Genomic DNA, 18,190 nt, shown 5'->3' on the forward strand with positions numbered 1-18,190 from the left:
AGTTCCTGGCATGGATAGAGGTGTCAGTAGAGAGCACTGTGGACAGACAGAAAATAAATGAAAAAAGAAAAGAACTTTATCTGTAGTAAACAGCAGCTGGTAAGTACAAGAAGGATTAAGATTTTTTTAATTGAAATAATTTACAAATCTTTATAATTTTCTGGCAGCAGTTGATTTTAAATACGGTACATTTTTTCCACCAGAGTACCCCTTTAAGCTGAGAAGAACATACTGCAGTTTTTTTTTCTCTGCTCAACTCCTCCAAAATAATGGACAGCAGTCGAAAAACCAGACTTACCCTATTCAAATCCATAGGATTTGCTGGGACCCGTCAGTATCCATTGTGCAAAATGAGCCATTTAGCTACATTTTGTGATGCCGAATGGACCCTGTGACTGAGCTCTCCTAGACAGAGCTAAGCGGTGATGTGAACTTGGCCTAATATCCAAATAGGTATACCCCCTTAAAGAGTTATGGGTAAATCAGATCAAAATGTAAGAAAATGTTCTTAAAGAGTACCTGTCATCAAACCATATTTTCAAAACTAACTCAGATTATGTTCCCCCAACTACTCCTAACACCCCTCCTGCCCATATAAAAATTTTCCAAGCTTTAAAAAGCTGTGTATCATACCCTTCCCCTTGCTCACATTGTGTGAGCTCCCAGCAGGAGAAAGTTGGCGTTCCCCAGGCATGTGCCTAACCATGCCCCGCACGCACTTCCTCAGTTTGGTCTGCCAGGCTGGGAGGGGACCAAACTAACTGTTTACTTGCGGCCGGGAACAGAACAGAGCCACCTAGTGGCTGTTTTTTCAATCACATTAATAACAGATAAAGGGTGAAAATTTTGAAAGCAAGTAAAAAAGCAAAGTGTCTTATAATTACATAAGGAACAATATATTAAAAGTTTAGTTTGGTGACAGGTACTCTTTAATATTTTAATTAACCCTCAATAGAATGTTCACTGTTGGTGTTAAAATGACATACTATAAAGTGCTAAGAGCATACACGTGTGACTTTTGTCAGATTTTTGGTAAATTTTGCTTTGCAGTACCTTGTGCGGTGAAAAGTCCATTAGTAAAGAGGTATTAATGAGCAGGCTTGATCAATGACAGGCTGACAGGGTTTGTTGTATCATGTACTAGTTACCTGGAAACATTCCCCAAGAGAAGCTGCTATTAAGCTGGCACTTCACAACACATTTCAACCACTTAGTGCAAAGAAATAAACAGTTAATTGATATTCTTTAATATGTTATTATCAGTTAATGGCTTCCCAGTCCTCCAGTTTGCTGATTTTTGCTTCTCTAATTAAAGAAAAAAGTTTAATGAAGCAGTCTAAGATATTTATGGTGTGGCCTGATTCCATGCACAGCGCTGGAGCTTAGTAAACTGCTTTTACGGTGTATTAAAACATAGCGGAATGGCCTCATCTTTTATAGCAGTTGTCAGGAAAATATAGGCTAGCACTGTAAAATGTATTAGCCCAATACATTGTCTCCATTTTATTATGAGGAAGCTATGATGTACGGCTCTGTCACAGCAGATCTATTGTTCGAGGGTTTGCACTATTTTCTCTGCCCTGCCATTAATTTATAGCAGTAAACAATATGTAGCCCTCCAACTGCAGCAAAGCAGAATCTTTTAATGAGGTGGATGTTATTACGACAATAAATCAGTGCATTCAGGTTATGTATAATTCAAAGTGTGTATTCCCACTGTAAGTTCTCTGAGTAAGCTGATAGTGTGTCATTGTCAGAGCCTGGCTATACCTTTTTACTGTACAGTTATTTTTTATCCTACTATCTGGAGGCTGGATTTTTTTTTTGCGTTTTTGTATTTCTTTATTCAGTTGTAAATAAGCGTTGAAGAATGTTCTGGTCTACATTAGAAACGGAACTATAACAATTACATCAGGAATCAATAGTGCAGGTTCTGTGGCAGCATCGATCTGTGCATGCTGCTGTTTTCACAAGAGGCAACAAAATCAGTCCTAATTGGTTTTAGTGGTATCTCCAAGAAGCGTAATTCTATAACCATTGATTGGAGGTGGGTGCGCAGTTCAAGAGCTCCAAGGCACATAGTCATTTGTTAAAATGCTGTGGGGAGGATTGCATTTTAGTATTTATTCTATTTCCCATTAACTCCCTGCTGTGCAGACTGATGGTTGCCGCATCTATTCTGTAACTAAACCACAGCCAAAAATTCACATTGCTCCTTGTTTGGTTACTCAATGAAATGTTTATCCTTTATAAGCAAACCCTTCAAATATTGTACCCTTAAAAAAACTAAAATCTATACTTACCAGTTAATAGAAAAGCCTAAGGCTATGGTCTCACATTGTATTTTTAAGCATATTTTATCATTAAAAAAAAAGATATGCTCGCTAAAATCGCAGAAATTATAAATCTAGATTTTTAAAACTGTCTTCTATGTAAGTCTCTAGGAAAGTGGTCTTCTGTGCAAACAGTAATTTTCGTTAATTCACGTAAATAAGATGCACTTTCCCATAGACTTATATAGAGCAGATTTATTTTTTCCAAATGCAGATGTATTTTTTTATTTTTATTAAATATGCTTGAAAATACACTGTGTCAACATAGCTTAAGGGTATTTCCACACATAACTTATACGCTGTGAAATTCCTCCTGGAGTTCATCTGCAGAATGCCGCAAATGGAATTTGTGCTGTGGAAAATCTGCAGGCGGATTATGTTGCTACTCATTGAAGGCATCCGTAAGTGGAATTTCAGCAGCAGCAGATAGCCCACAGCGTATTAGTTATGTGTGAACATGCTGTAAAGCTATGTTCACACAGAGGTACTGTTAAAGCGGCCTTAGGAAAAAAAAGGTATATGGTATTATTGTAATTTGACAAGATTTTGCAATGTGGTAGTTGACTGCATGGTTTAAACAGGTGAAACTCGTAAAAATTAATATTTTACATGTATAAAAAGACAAACACGTGACTAATTATCGCATTGCAGAACCACGACAAATCACTGTAAAACTATATATATATATATATATATATATATATATATATATATATTTTAACATTGTTTTGATGCAGTTTTGAATACATCTCAACTGTACCGAGTGACTAATCCATAAAAAGCATAACTGTATGTGAACCATTCATTTGGTTCAGTTTGCAACTGTCCTGTCAGATTTTCAATGGTTGATTGGGTATTTCCGTAGGTTTCACTTGGTATTGGAAAAGATATCTGACATAGTGCTTAGGTTTATATATGCAATGTGAAGGTCAGCAATTTGCTTGCAGTTATAAGCTGCGGTAGACCTTGTGAATGATATTTCAGTATATTTTATGCGTAGTATATTTTTTATACTTGGTAAATTTGTTGTGTTTTTTTTATTTATTTATAACTTAACCATGCTTTGTGTTGTAATATTAGCTTTGTTTCTATTCTTTGTCTGTCGTGATTTATTTTATTATACGTTTCTCATTTCTGATTCCCCTCTCCCTCAATTGAACCAACAGTGTAAACAGTAAAAGTTTTTATAACTTTTTTGTGTGGAAACTTTCTAAATTTGATAACTCCAGTGTCAAATAATTCTCTCCACTGTCTACTTCATATTTTCCATGTAGGCCTCTAGCTTGCATAACATTTTCCCATGGGATTAATTATACTTTGCCTTTGAGTTGTATTGTCACTTTATGGTGTTCAGTTGCCTTGCTGATGTCTCCAGGGAGCCATCTCAGTGCACTTGTCACTCCTTTGTCACTATGTATAATTGCTGGAAGTTCAGGCTGCAGTTTTGAAGCCATGCTAAGACTCTTCATCGAACAGTCTAGCAGTCTAGTTTTGTTTCTGCCTAAGTGTAACAATTTTGTTGTGTGTTTTTTTATTTTTTTTGTATAAACAAAATTCTTTTACATCTTTCAGCCTGTTGGAGCCCTTAATCCCAAGCGAGCAGCCTTTTTTGCCGAGCGCTACGAATCCTGGGAGGATGAACAAGTTCCAAAGTTTCACTATGGCACACATTACTCCACTGCAAGCTTTGTACTCAGCTGGCTTTTAAGAATTGTAAGTCATTTTCTTTATTGTAAAGAATTACCGTGTTTCCCCGAAAATACACCCTACCCCGAAAATAAGCCCTAGTTGTATTATCGGGGTGGGCTGCAATATAAGCCCTACCCCGAAAATAAGACCTAGGCCAGTGGTCTTCAACCTGCGGACCTCCAGATGTTGCAAAACTACAACTCCCAGCATGCCCGGACAGCCATTGGCTGTCCGGGCATGCTGGGAGTTGTAGTTTTGCAACATCTGGAGGTCCGCAGGTTGAAGACCACTGACCTAGGCAATGCCCGGGCTGCAAGTATTAAAAAACAAACTTTAACTTACCTTAGTCCTCCGTTCCCCCATTGCTAAGGAACCGGCCTCACTGTTCTACGCTGCTCATGCTTCTTCCTGGTGTTGTGACGTCTCAGAGCCTTCAGCCTATCACCGGCCGCAGCGATGTCCCGCCTCTGCCGATGATAGGCCGCAGCAATGTAAGGAGTCGGCAGGCTTCTTACATGACAGTGGGCTCAGCCTATCATCGGCAGAGGCGGGACATCGCTGCGGCCGGTGATAGGCTGAAGGCTCGGAGACGTCACAACACCAGGAAGCTGCAAGAACAGCGGAGGGACATACAATTACCCCCCTCGCTCGCGGGGGGACATCCCCGATGTGGGGAGCAGCGCTGGGCTGATAAACCGGAGGGGGGGGGGATGTTGGGGGCAGAGCTTTGCCCATCACAGGACGATGATGATGGGGGGGGGGGGAGTAAATACCGTTAAATGTTGTTCAATGTACATACGGTACCGTAAAAAAATAAGCCCTACCCTGAAAATAAGCCCTAGTGTGTTTTTGGTGGCTAAAATTAATATAAGACGAGATCTTATTCTCGGAGAAACACAGTATACTACGATGTATTTCAGTGCAGTGAACCACCTGTGGTGACTTAAAAAAAGATGAATGCTAAGTGCAGTGTGCATAATAGAATTTAGAGAATGTGAGCACCAAGGTAAATGAAAAACCCATAAGTAATTTTCCCATGAAGACAACCCCTTCTATAAAACAGTTGCCCTAGCCATCAGCTCATCACTGTGGGTCCACCTTATGGAGCCCCTAACTATTAGCTGCTTTTAGTGGGAGGAAGTGTTTGTCTGACCATATATTTTAGCTATATCAAGGTCAGCCACACGTTTCTATTACATCATTATATGCTGGACTTTGACTTGAATGGCCATCTATGTAATGCAATGACAGGCCAGGTCCACAGAAGCTGCTCTTACAGAGCAGTGAATTGTTCTTGCACATGAGCAGGGTCCAAAGCAGGGGACCCCACTTCTAAGAACATATACCCTATATAACAGAGTTGTGGATAACGGTTAAAAGCATCTGTAACTGTAATCTGTTCCAATATAATAACATTTGAAATTCTTATTTTTCTTTTTACAACTTTTGCACATTAGTGAACTGTACTTGTTATTTTTATAGAGGCATTGTTCTGTAAACACTTCCTTTCAGGGTCTTTGTTCTGCTGTATTTGTTGCTTAAGTTCTTCATTTGCATTGCTCTACAGCAAGTGTAATTTATCTGTTCCTAATAATGCTCAGCAACCATATTAAGGCTCCTCCGTAATGCGTCGGTGTTTGGTGGATTAATCAGGAATTGTGTTTATTGATAGCATGTTGGTTTACAATAATGTATGTTTCTGTTAAACCTAAGAGGTAATTCATCTAGAAGAAAGTAATTTCTTCGGGAGAGCATTAGCAGCCTCCCATTAATTAAGGCTTGTTAGAATGGTACAAGCAGACAGAAATTCTTCATATAATTTATGGGGCCTTGCTAATTTTAGGCAATTATCTACTAATATCGGCTTAAGTGTTCTTTAACTAAGAAGAGGCTTTAAAAATTTTTTAAAGGAAAATCAAGGTAGTTTTTACTTCAACAAAATTTAAAAAAAAATAGTTCAAACAAATGAACTACTCATACATTTTCTGGGGGATATATTATACTTTATGCATGCATTCTATCCCATGTGTAAGCCCAATGGTAAGATATGTGAAATACATTACTAGATTTTTAGGTAGTAATGTTTTTCACATAGTGGAATTATAATAATAGGGGAGGTGGTTTAGGACCCCAAATAGGTAAGCTAAATTATAATTACCATTAACATGTTTTTTGTTCAAATGCTAGTAATTTATTAAGAAATTTGTGTCCTTTCCAATTGTGTCCTTGATCACTCTCTGCTAAGGCTGGGTTTGATGCTTGTGGTATTATCCAGATTTCTGTGGTTACAGGCGCCTGTGGTTTATCCCAGACTGCTGTGATAATACTGGTAAAGCACACAAAAACCATGCACTTCACCTGGAAGCTGCCCAAATCATGTCAATTAATGGTTTATCTCCAAACGATTTGCCTTACAGTTCTCAACCGTGGGGCACACTGCTACCTTAAGACCACATGTGAACCCAGCCTTACAAATCAATTTTGTTAACAATGGGATTTTTTTTTCCCTAGGAGCCCTTTACAACCTTTTTCCTAAATTTTCAAGGTGGGAAATTTGACCATGCTGACAGAACATTTTCTTCAGTATCAAGAGCATGGCGTAATTCTCAGCGTGACACTTCAGACATCAAGGTAAAATTATGCAAACCAACAAAATAAAAACATATAAAAAAATGTTTTATTTTTATTTTTTAATGCTGTCCACAGGTCCTCTTTTAAGCCAACAATATGTTGTAGGTTGCTTTTGTACTATTTTACTTGGACCGCTCTACTGTGCTAACATCTATCTTCTAGTTTTCTGGTGGCAGTGTGAAGGATGCAATTGTAATTTTTAAGAAAATTACAAAAGTTAGTTGAGCATTACACACACAAACACACACACACACACACACATATATATTGTCACACTCAAAAGGTCACACACACACATATATATATATATATATATATATATATATACACACACACACACACACACACACACACACACACACACACACACATAAATTAAGCAAAAAATGCAAAATACATTTTTGCATTGTCCATGCGCTGACTATACAATAATCTTTCCTATCTATACAGGGGACTTACTACCAGCCACCCAACAAAACAGTCTTTAAATGTGTTCCATCAGAAGTACAGATTTCTCACAGATTCAGCCTGCAGACTGAATCACACTTAGCTTTAAAGCCAAATACCCAGCTGTCTTTAAAGGGGTACTCCAGTTGAAAACTTTTTTTTTTTTTTTTAAATGAACTGGTGCCAGAAAGTACTTTCCTGCTAAAAAGTACTGAGAAGATTTTTTTTAATAGAAGTACCGTATTTTTCGCCCTATAGGACGCACCAGCGTATAAGACGCACCCTATTTTTAGGTGCAAAATCTAAAAAATTTTAGATTTTGAACCCAATAGTGGTCTTCAATCTGCGGATCTCCAGATGTAGCTGTCACGCCCCCTCCCATAGGCTTGCATTGAGGGACGGAGCGTGACATCACACGGGGGCACAGGCGTGACGTCACATGTCGCCCGCCCTGTGATCGCCCGTAATCAGACCCGGAGCGAACACGCTCCGGGGACTGATTACAAACGGGGTGCCGCATGCAAGATCACGGGGGTCCCCAGTGGCGGGACTCCTGCGGTCAGGCATCTTATCCCCTGTCCTTTGGATAGAGGATAAGATGTCTAAGCACCGGGGTACTCCTTTAAGTGTTTCACAGGAATAGCAGAAAAGTGAAGGAGAAAATAAAAAATCTAAAAAAAATGTGTAACTCAATTTCTCTTGAGTAAGGAAATACCTAATATGTGAACGTAAAGTGCTCTGTGGGTGCATTAGAGGGCTCACAAGCGAAGGAGCAACAATGGGATTTTAGATAGTGAATTTTGCTGAAATGGTTTTTAGGGGGCATTTCGCATTTAGGAAGTCCCTATGGTTCCATAACAGCAAAAAAAATCTGACATGGCATACTATTTTGGAATTTACACACAGGCACATAAGAAGGTGTACAGTGAGCCTTAACAGGTGTTTGACGTTTGGCTTTTCGTTAAATTCGAATATGTAAATGGTAAAAAAAAAAATCCACTAAAATGCAGTTTTTTTTCCCCAAACTTACAATTTTTACAAGAGGTAATAGGAGAAAATGCCCCCCAAAATTTGTAACCCCATTTTTTCTGAGTATGGAAATACCTCATATGTGGACATCAAGTGCTCTGCTGGCACACTACAATGCTCAAAAGAGAAGAAGCCACATTTGGCTTTTTGAAAGCAAATTTTCCTGAAATGGTTTTTGGGGGGCATGTCACATTTAGGAAGCCTCCTATGGTGCCATAACAGCAAAAAAAAAAACACATGGCATACTATTTTGGAAACTAGACCCCTCAAGGCACGTAAAAAGGCTTACAGTGAGCCTTAACACCCCACATTTGTTTGACAACTTTTCGTTAAATTTGGATGTGTAAATTAATTATTTTTTCTTTTTTCACAAAAATGCTGTTTTTTCCCCCAAATTTAACATTTTTACTAGGGGTAATAGGAGAAAATGCCCCATGTGTGGATGTAAAGTGCTCTGCGGACGAACTACAATGCTCAGAAGAAAAGGAGCTTCTGGAGAGATAATTTGTCATTTTCACGGACCACTGTTACAAAAATCTGTCAGACACCTGTGGGGTGTAAATGCTCACTGCACCCCTTATTACATTCTGTGAGGGGTGTAGTTCCAAAATGGGGTCACGTGGGGGTTCACTGTTCAAGCACCATTGGGGGCTTGTAAACGCACATGGCCTTCAATTCCAAAAAATTCTCTCTCCAAAAGCCCAATGGCGCTCCTTCTCTTCTGAGCCATGTAGTGCGCCAGCAGAGCACTTTACGTCCACATATGGGGTATTTATATACTCAGAAGAAATGGTGTTACAAATTTTGGGGGGCTTTTTTCCTATTACCCCTTGTGAAAGTGAAACATTTGGGATAACACCAGCATTTTAGTGAAAAAATGTACTCACTATACCCCTTGTTAAGTTCCATGAGGGGTGTAGTTTCCAAAATGGGTTCATATGTGGGTGTTTTTTTTCCCCGTTTATGTCAGAACCGCTTGAACGATCAGCCACCTTTGTGCAAATCACCTCAAATGTACATAGCACTCTCACTCCTGAGCCCTGTTGTGCGCCCCCATATGGGGTATTTCCATACTCGGGAGAAATTGCATTACAAATTTTGGGGCTCTTTTTTTCCTTTTACCTTTTGTGAAAATAAAAAGTATGGGGCAACACCAGCAAGTTAGTGTAAAAAATACAAATCTTTTACAATAACATGCTGGAGTAGGCACCAACTTTACCTTTTCACAAGGGGTAGAAGGAATAAAAGCCCCCCCAAAATGTGTTAGGCAGTTTCTCCCGGGTATGGAAATTCCCCATATGTGGCCCTAAACTGTTGCCTTGAAATACGACAGGGCTCCGAAGTGAGAGAGCACCATGCTTATTTTACGCCTAAATTAGGGATTTGCATAGGGGTGGACATTGGGAATCACTGGCGTAGAATACCCCTAACAGGGTGCCTCCAGCTGTTGCTAAACTCCAATACTGGGAGATGTTGTTTTGTAACAGCTGGAGGCTCAGTTTTGAAAACAGTGCCGTACCTGATGTTTTTCATTTGTAGTGGGGGTGGGGGGGGGGGGGGGAGACTGTGTAGGGATATATGTATATGTAGTGCTTACTTTTTATTTTGTGTACTGTAGTGTAGTGTTTTTAGGGTGCATTCACATAGGTGGGGGTTCACAGTGAGTCTGAGCTGCAGCAGAAAATTTGCTGCATCTCAAACTTGCAGCGAGTAAACCCCTGCCTGTGTGAATGTACCCTGTACATTCACATGGGGTAGGGCAAACCTCCAGCTGTTGCAAAATTCCGATCCCAGCATGCCCTTTGGCTGTCCGAGCATTCTGGGGGTTGTACAGCACAGCACAGTTGGAGGCACACTTGTTGCTAAACACTGAAAACTTGGACTTGCCAGGAAGGGAATGAAAGGCCCTCACTACCAACTTTCCTTTTGTTCCATAAAAATCCAGGCCCAAAAACAAACTTTACCAAATTTTCTAGCATCTATGGTCTGCTAGGGATTCTACTATTCTTGGATTTCTTTTATCTTACTCAGATTTCCCTTAGTAGTGATCCTCAAGGATACATAATGAAAAATGGGTTTTGTTGTCAAGAGGCTTACAGGCTTAGGCTCACGGACACCACGTAAATAAAATAAATAAATGGTTTAATCGGACAACGTGCTTTGAGAGAAACTTACTGTCTTCGTCAGGGCCATACAAAATGCTTATAAACTAAAAATTTATAGTAGCTTATTCCTCCCCGATGGAAGGTCTCTAGACCTTCCACGATTACTGAATGGTTTACAGAAATTAATAGGTTATGTAGGATGGAAGAACTCTTGGTAGCCAATACTCCTAGATCAGAAGCACAATCCAAACTATGGCTTCCATGGGTTGAATTCACTCAATCTGCGTGAATGCTTCAGTCTCTATCTTTCCGGAGACTCCCAACCTGCAACCACGGCTGTCCCCCGTCTTGAGGTGCGTCATCATCTTAGGCTTTTCTTTCAGCTTTCAATAACTTGTATTTAGGGCCTTATCTTTTCAATTTTTACTTTTGTGATGTAGCTATGTCTTTTTGTATTTTATACGTACTTGCTATTTCATGTCTCACTAAAACCTAGATTCCTTGTGAGCCCTGCGTGCTAATTTTCAAAGTGCTCTTTGATGTGCCTGTTTGTTTTAAGTAATAATAGTTTTGTGTATTATTTTGTTTACATATGTATACCACACTTATTCCAGTAGACAGTAACTCATCTCCCAGATATTTAGCTTTCCCTGGATAGCATGTATGTCCCAAAACCTGGTAGCTACATATGACAGGTACCTTGGGGAAATATAGTGATCCCTGACCACCATTCCTGTCATTCCTGCCGTTACCTGTTTCTTATTTGGGCAGTGAAATGTTATCCCCCCATTGTTAGGAGCTTGTCATGCATCAAGTACATCAGCTTACTTTCCCTTCATTGGTGTTGCAATAAACAAAGGAGTTTTCATTTTAAGCCTTGCAACATAGTCACAGTAATGATAGTAATAATAACTTAATCCCTACCTGATGCAAGCCTGGTTTATGGTTGACCACATTCATTGACCTGTTCTTATGACCTTCCAAATGCCTTATAGAGCCCACAAAGGTGTCAGTGTGAGCCCTAAGGCAGCAGTCAGAATTGTGGTATCCTGGAGGAATATTTAAGATGCAGTTTTAAGGTGATGGTGATCTATATTACTTTTTCATGTAAAATAGATAACAGATCATAGATCCATCCAGGGTAATCCAGGTTATTGGCACACCTTTTGTATTTTATTAAGTTTTCTAAACACATTTTAACTCTTTCTGCTGATAATATCATAATGGCTATCCCTAAATGTGAACATTGCTGCTGTTCATAAAATGAAATTTCAGTCTAAAGAATAGTGTTGAGCGGCATAGGCCATATTCGAATTCGCGAATATTCGCGAATATATGGACGAATATTCGTCATATATTCGCGAATATTCGCGTTTTATTTTAGCATATGCAAATATTCGCATATGCGAAAATTAGCATATGCAAATATTCGCATATGCGAAAATTCGCACGCCAGTCTCACACAGTAGTATTAGAGCCTTTTTTACACTATACAAGCTGGAAGCAGAGAGGGATGATCACTGTTATGTGTACTGTGAAAAAAAAAATTTAACGAATATTCGTAATTACGAATATATAGTGCTATATTCGCGAATATTCGCGAATATTCGCGAATTCGCGAATATGCGATATTCGCGAATAAAATTCGTATTGCGAATATTCGCGAGCAACACTACTAAAGAAGGATCCACACATAGCATTTAGTTTGGTTTTTAAATATCTTTTTTATTGTACAGCCCCTAAACTTCAGTTGTACTGTAAATTGCTTCAAATTCAAACTGTAAAAAATTATTAAATAAATATAAACAATAATGTGGTGCTTTATCCATTCAACCTTTTATAAAAAAAAAATGTTACACAAATATTGCATAACACATTTCCAAAAAAGTACAAATAAGGTCAGGGCTATGCTGTGGCTTTTTGTAGCACTGCAAATTGACTTTAACTGTTGAGCAACAACTGCAGTCCAAAACAATACATTGAGCTCTGTACATTTTGTGGACTACAACTGTCACTCAGTAGTTAAAAATCTATTTTTTTAGTGTTATGAGAAGTTGTACTGTAGCCCTGGACTAAATTGGGAGGTTGCTGAAATACATATGTTTGTTGTACAAGGGCATAAATACCAAATGATATGCATTTATAACAGAATGTTTCTGAAATACCATTATGTAATGTGGAATTTTAAATAGCAAAAAGTAAGTATTCTCACTTATATTTAAATATGATTTTTTATTTTTTTTATGTTCATACATATTACCTCCTGGGCCTGCTGCTAAATCCTTAACAGCCCCCCTCCATCTGCTATGCGCCATTTGTAATACTGGTGTTTTCTTAAATGACAGTTTTCTTAATAATTAAAAAAGAAAGCATACTTGCCTACCCCCAATCTGCTGCTGTTCCAGCAGCTCCCAGTCCCCTCCAGTCACCTTTGGTTCCTCTGATGTGGTGACCCTCCAGGACTTGTCATCTCAGCCAATCACTGCCCGCAGTGACTGGCTGAATTGGCAAACCTGCTGGGTCAGTGTGTCGCAGGAAAGAAGTCACAAGGAAGCATTGATGAGCGACAGGGACCAAGAGCAGTTGGCCTGTCAGCAGCTGGGGATTGGGGCAGGTAAATATTCTTTTTTTTTTTTTCTTTTAGGGTTTTTCTTTCCACACCATGATTCTTGTCTGTGTAATTATACAGTTATAAATGATTTATAAATGTTACAGAATATTACACTATTGTAATTTCTACACATTGTTCCTTTAGGAGCTCATTCCTGAATTCTACTACCTACCAGAGATGTTTGTCAACTCGAATGATTACAACCTTGGAGTGATGGATGATGGTACAGTAGTATCTGATGTGGAGCTCCCACCATGGGCCAAAACACCAGAAGAGTTTGTTCGCGTTAACAGATTGGTAAGCCCATTTGAGGCCTGAACTATTTAAAAAAAATTAAGTAAATTAAGTGTTTTTTTTTTTTTTTTGCTTTTTAATGAGGTAAGACTGTGTTATAAAAGAAAAAAATGGTAGATTCCCCATTGCTGACATTTTTATGCTCAATGGGTACCCACGGACCTCCACATCCTGGGCTTCCTGCAATGCAAAGGAAATGCTATCACATATAACACAGCGAATCACTGATTATTTCCTGGGTGACTCCCGTTCATTCAATCTAGGGGCTCCATCTTCCCCAGCACAAGACAAGCAAGTATACTGGTAAATGAATGCACAGTAAAGGGGATTGCATTAATCCAAAAACTTTATCCAGAAAGCTTTTTTTATGCTGTTGTACAAACAGGTACGTAAAATTATCCATACGTACCTGTTTGTACAACAGCTGTCACTGGCAGTCTGATCTCCAATACTTGGACTTCACAATTAATAGAGCAACTGGTTGCTCTATAGGACAAATATGGACCTCCTTGTACATTTAAATACAGACTGCCTCATTGTTTATAGTACCTCTGCAGATAAATATGAAGTGGAAGATATGTGCAGTTGTCTATGGGCTACTGCACTTGTGAACCCAAAACATGGACAATGGGGGGGCTTTATGTACAGGTTTATAGTCTTTTTTTTTTTTTTTTTTTGTGTAGAAAAGTTTCAGAAATGTCTCTTGTATAAAATGTGTGCAAAGCTTTGGCACACACTTTTGTGTTTTAACTTTGCAGTGGTTGCTAATATATGAAGTGTGACTTTTGTCTCAAATTTACACCAGGGCAGACCTGGCTTACAAAACTGGCTGTGGAGAGAACTTTAAAAATGTTGCACATATTTTTTTGTGCAGCATGGAGAAATATGGTCTGTTCTGAAGTGATTTATTGTTTTTTGCCTTCATGTGCCAAATGTATCAACCCCTGTGCAATATTATAACCATGTCACACATAGCCAAAAATAATTGACTTAAAAACACACAATGATAATTGTCTGTATATACACATCTTGCTTCTATAACCATTATGCTAGACATACTGTGGTATTAAAAGGGTACTCTGTTGGAAACCTCTTATCCCCCATCCAAAGGATATGTGATAAGATGTTAGATTGCGGTGGTCCCTGTCATTCGGTGCACGGAGCAAACCCCTCCGTGCCCGATGACTGGCGATACAAGCTGCCGCGCCCCCACCATTCACTTCTATGGGAGGAGGTGTGATGCCTATGTACTAGCTGTCATGCCCTCTCCCATGGACATGAATGGAGGGGGTGTGGCAGGACTTAACGAGCTCTGATTCTGCAAGCTTCAGCGGCAGGACACACGCAACCTAACATCTTATCCCCTATTCTTTGGATAGGGGATAAGATGTTCCCAACGGAGTACCCCTTTAAGGATACCTTAAAGTGCTGTTTGCTTTGTCACAGTAATGAGAAGTGCCTTTTCTCTTTTGCTTAGTGAGTATCTTGAGTGGTAGAGTGGTAGTATTATTTCGCTGCTTTAGTGTCATACAACAGTTTTTTTTTTCTTTTACATTTTAGAGGTTTTCAGCATTGACTAAATGAAGTACATGGCAATAAGCAGTAATGGCTATGTAACATTAAGGACACTAGATCAGCCCTGACTATGTGAATATCATAGGATCATTAATTTTATACATCAATGTCCCAGTGCTATGAAATATAACAGAATCCCATCACTATGAAAGGAGTGATTGACATAGCCCCATGCAGCTCCATTTCCACATGGCAGCAGATCTCCTCTTTCAGGGAATAATTAAAAGTCTGCCGCTGGGAAGGCGTGCTGTTTGTGTACAAACAATGTAATAGAAAAATAGCATTCAGTAGTTCAGCTAGTAAGAAGAAATGATGCAGGAAGAGAGCCTGCTGCCAAACAAATTGATTCATTCTAGACTGTTTAAAACCCAACATGCCTCTTAAAGAGATTTTGTGTCTGTGGTTATCCAAACCAAGATGACGTTTTTCTACAACTTCCCAGTTTACTCCTTCCAGCCCGCAGATTATATGCAATGATTATAGCTCCTGAAAAGCACACGGCTTTGATCCATGACCTTTTTGTGGTGCTAATTGGGTTCCCAATATCATTATACCTCACTCATTAATCATATTTCCTGCAGCCGTCAGGCACTCAGACAGACACAGCCCCTGTTTTCAGGCCTGTGTTGGCAGGTTTGTGCTTTTTTGCAGATTATTATAGTGCTATACATTGGCTTCTAACAAACCAGCACCACATCAAGCTGTGTGCTGCAATTAAAGTCAGATGGTCCTTAGGTTGAACAGGCAAATAATGTTGCAGCTGTCTGTCTTCCTGATGCTAACCAGCACCAAGGACAGACTATACACAATGTTACTACTAACTATACATTATACAGTATGGGGTATCACATTCATTAAATGGCCTGTCTGTATATAAAGAGTTCCCAGAGATTTACATGCTTCATTTTATCTATGGCTCTGTCTAGGAAGAAGGATCCATATCATGGATATATAACCTGCTTTCCAGAATTATTTTACTGTTTAACAGACAAACTGTAATCTATTAATCAATTATCATTTTTTTATTTAATAAAAAGACAATCCTTTTCTTAAATATTGCTGTTAAAAAAGCAACTAGATTCTAAATTATTAATAATAATTTTTGCAAATTAAAAAATATATATTTTGTATCTAAGCACTGCGAAATCTTGGGTCCTGGCACTTATGAAAATGTTACTATGGCATTCATTTCCTACCTAAACATTGTTACAGACCAAGTACACCCCTTCATGGTAGTGGAAGTCCCTAAGGGCAGTGGCCTCTATTAGCAAGATAATGCACCCTGGCACACAGCAAATATTGATCAGTAATGGTTTGAGGAATATGAGTTCAAGGTCTTGGCCTCAAAAATGTACCAGTTATCAATCAAATCAAGCATCTTTGGGATATGCCGGCAAAGCAATCTGGTAAATGAGGGCCCCACCTCACAGCATAACCCCTTAATTTCACAATATAAATATATATATATATATATATATATATATATATATATATATATATATATATATAAATAAATAAATATATATACCGGTGGTGTGTGCTCAAGGTCTATGAAACAAACTTAGGAGCAGAGTACACTTTATAGCCAATGACTGTTGGCTGCTATCAGTTGTTACTCACACTTAATGACTGACATGAGCTCAGATCAGGTCATACTAATGTCTTTATTTAATCCTTTAACTGCCACAACATGGAAATTTCCAAACTATTAAAATGTAATTTTTTTGTTCCCGCACAATGAACAGTGTATGTGGAAAATAAAATAGCAAAGAATTAATGATTTTTGGTCCTATCATATCTCCGAAATTTTTTTTTAAATGGGCACTGTCAGACCCAAAAACTTTTTATATGTTGTTACTGATGGTTATTAAAATGTTTTTTTTTTACATTTAATAAAGAAAACTGCTCCTGAAAATCCCACCATTAGGGGTCCCCATACTTACTGGGACACTAACCAGTCCAACAGCAGCATCAGGCTTGAGTCATGGACAAAAGATGACTCATGGACAAGGCTACATGAGCAGATGCGCCAATCACCTCCCACCACCACAAGGGAGGGACACACTTCCTTTCCCTGAGAGGATTTCTAACACACTGAACTAATGAAAAGAGGTGTTTTTATTTTTATTATTTTTTTTTTAATTATAAATATAGGTATTAGAGGCATGAAAATTAGATATACATGTCAAGATTTGTAGTAAAATAAAGCAAAACTTGTTGTTCCATAAAAAAAGTTAGAAAACCTTTTTATCTAATTACCCCCCTGACTCCAACCCCAACCCGACGCCCCCCCCAATAAAAAAAAAATATTCCTACATTTTCTTTTTTTAAACTTTCTTGCTATGTCTTTCAGTTGCTTAGTTGAAAAGCTTTTTACTATTTGATTGACCATATGCACATTTCACCAGAAGCATTCATACCCTATTTTGTAATAATGTATCCGCCCATCTGACAATTAATTGAAAAAAATAATAAAATACAGATAGTCAGCCAAATAGTAAAACTCAAGAAAGTAAAAACACTGGTTGAATTGGGGAACGTAAAGCTATGATAAGATAAAGACAACGTGAAACAGCTGGACCAAATTAAAAAGAAATTCTTATTAATTAATTAATTAATTAAGTAGGCAAGATTACAATGAAACCCACATATCCTACCAGAATATGCAATTTGATCAGATAACAGCACTGTCTTTTATAGTGTAAATTGTCCATTATAACATAGTTCAGCCAATCCGGAGACAAAAAAAATCTAGCGTATTTATCGGGGTATACCACGCACCGGCCTATAACACGCACCCTCATTTTACCAAGGATATTTGGGTAAAAAAAGTTTTTTACCCAAATATCCATGATAAAATGAGGGTGCGTGTGTGCGCGTGTATACCCCGATATACCCCCAGGAAAGGCAGGGGGAGAGAGGCCGTCGCTGCCCACTTCTCTCCCCCTGCCTTTCCTGGGGTCTAGAGCGCTGCTGTCGGCCCTTTTCACCCCCTGGTTATCAGCGCCGCTGCCCGTTCTGTCCCCCTGACTATCGGTGCCGGCGCCGATAGCCAGGGGGAGAGAAGCGGCGCCGACAGCCAGGGGGAGAGAAGGGGCAGCGGCACCCATTGCCGGCGCCGCTGCCCCGTTGCCTCCCCCCATCCCCGGTGGCATAATTACCTGAGTCGGGTCCGCGCTGCTCCAGGCCTCCGTTGTGCGTTCCCAGTGTCGTTGCTATGCACGGCGCGGCTCTCTGGCGTCATGCGCCACGCCGTTCAACGCATAGCAACGACGCCGGGGACGCACTACGGAGGCCTGGAGCAGCGCGGACCCGACTCAGGTAATTATGCCACCGGGGATGGGGGGAGGCAACGGGGCAGCGGCGCCGGCAATGGGTGCCGCTGCCCCTTCTCTCCCCCTGGCTGTCGGCGCCGCTTCTCTCTCCCTGGCTCCCTGCGCCGGCACCGATAGTCAGGGGGACAGAACGGGCAGCGG

The 18,190-nt window shown here is 39.5% G+C and overlaps 1 protein-coding gene across 3 annotated transcripts in view; it reads left to right on the top strand.

The window, feature by feature from the left end:
• LRBA (LPS responsive beige-like anchor protein) overlaps positions 1-18,190 on the top strand; it is a 713,883-nt gene that overhangs the window by 534,691 nt on the left and 161,002 nt on the right. For all 3 annotated transcript variants that reach the window (XM_056562819.1, XM_056562820.1, XM_056562821.1), the window contains 3 exons: positions 3,906-4,046; positions 6,534-6,653; positions 12,990-13,142. In XM_056562819.1, coding sequence (XP_056418794.1) covers positions 3,906-4,046; positions 6,534-6,653; positions 12,990-13,142 — 414 coding nt within the window. The remainder of the gene's footprint in view (positions 1-3,905; positions 4,047-6,533; positions 6,654-12,989; positions 13,143-18,190) is intronic.

The sequence above is a fragment of the Hyla sarda genome, chromosome 1 (genome assembly GCF_029499605.1).
Source record: "Hyla sarda isolate aHylSar1 chromosome 1, aHylSar1.hap1, whole genome shotgun sequence".
Taxonomy (NCBI): domain Eukaryota; kingdom Metazoa; phylum Chordata; class Amphibia; order Anura; family Hylidae; genus Hyla; species Hyla sarda.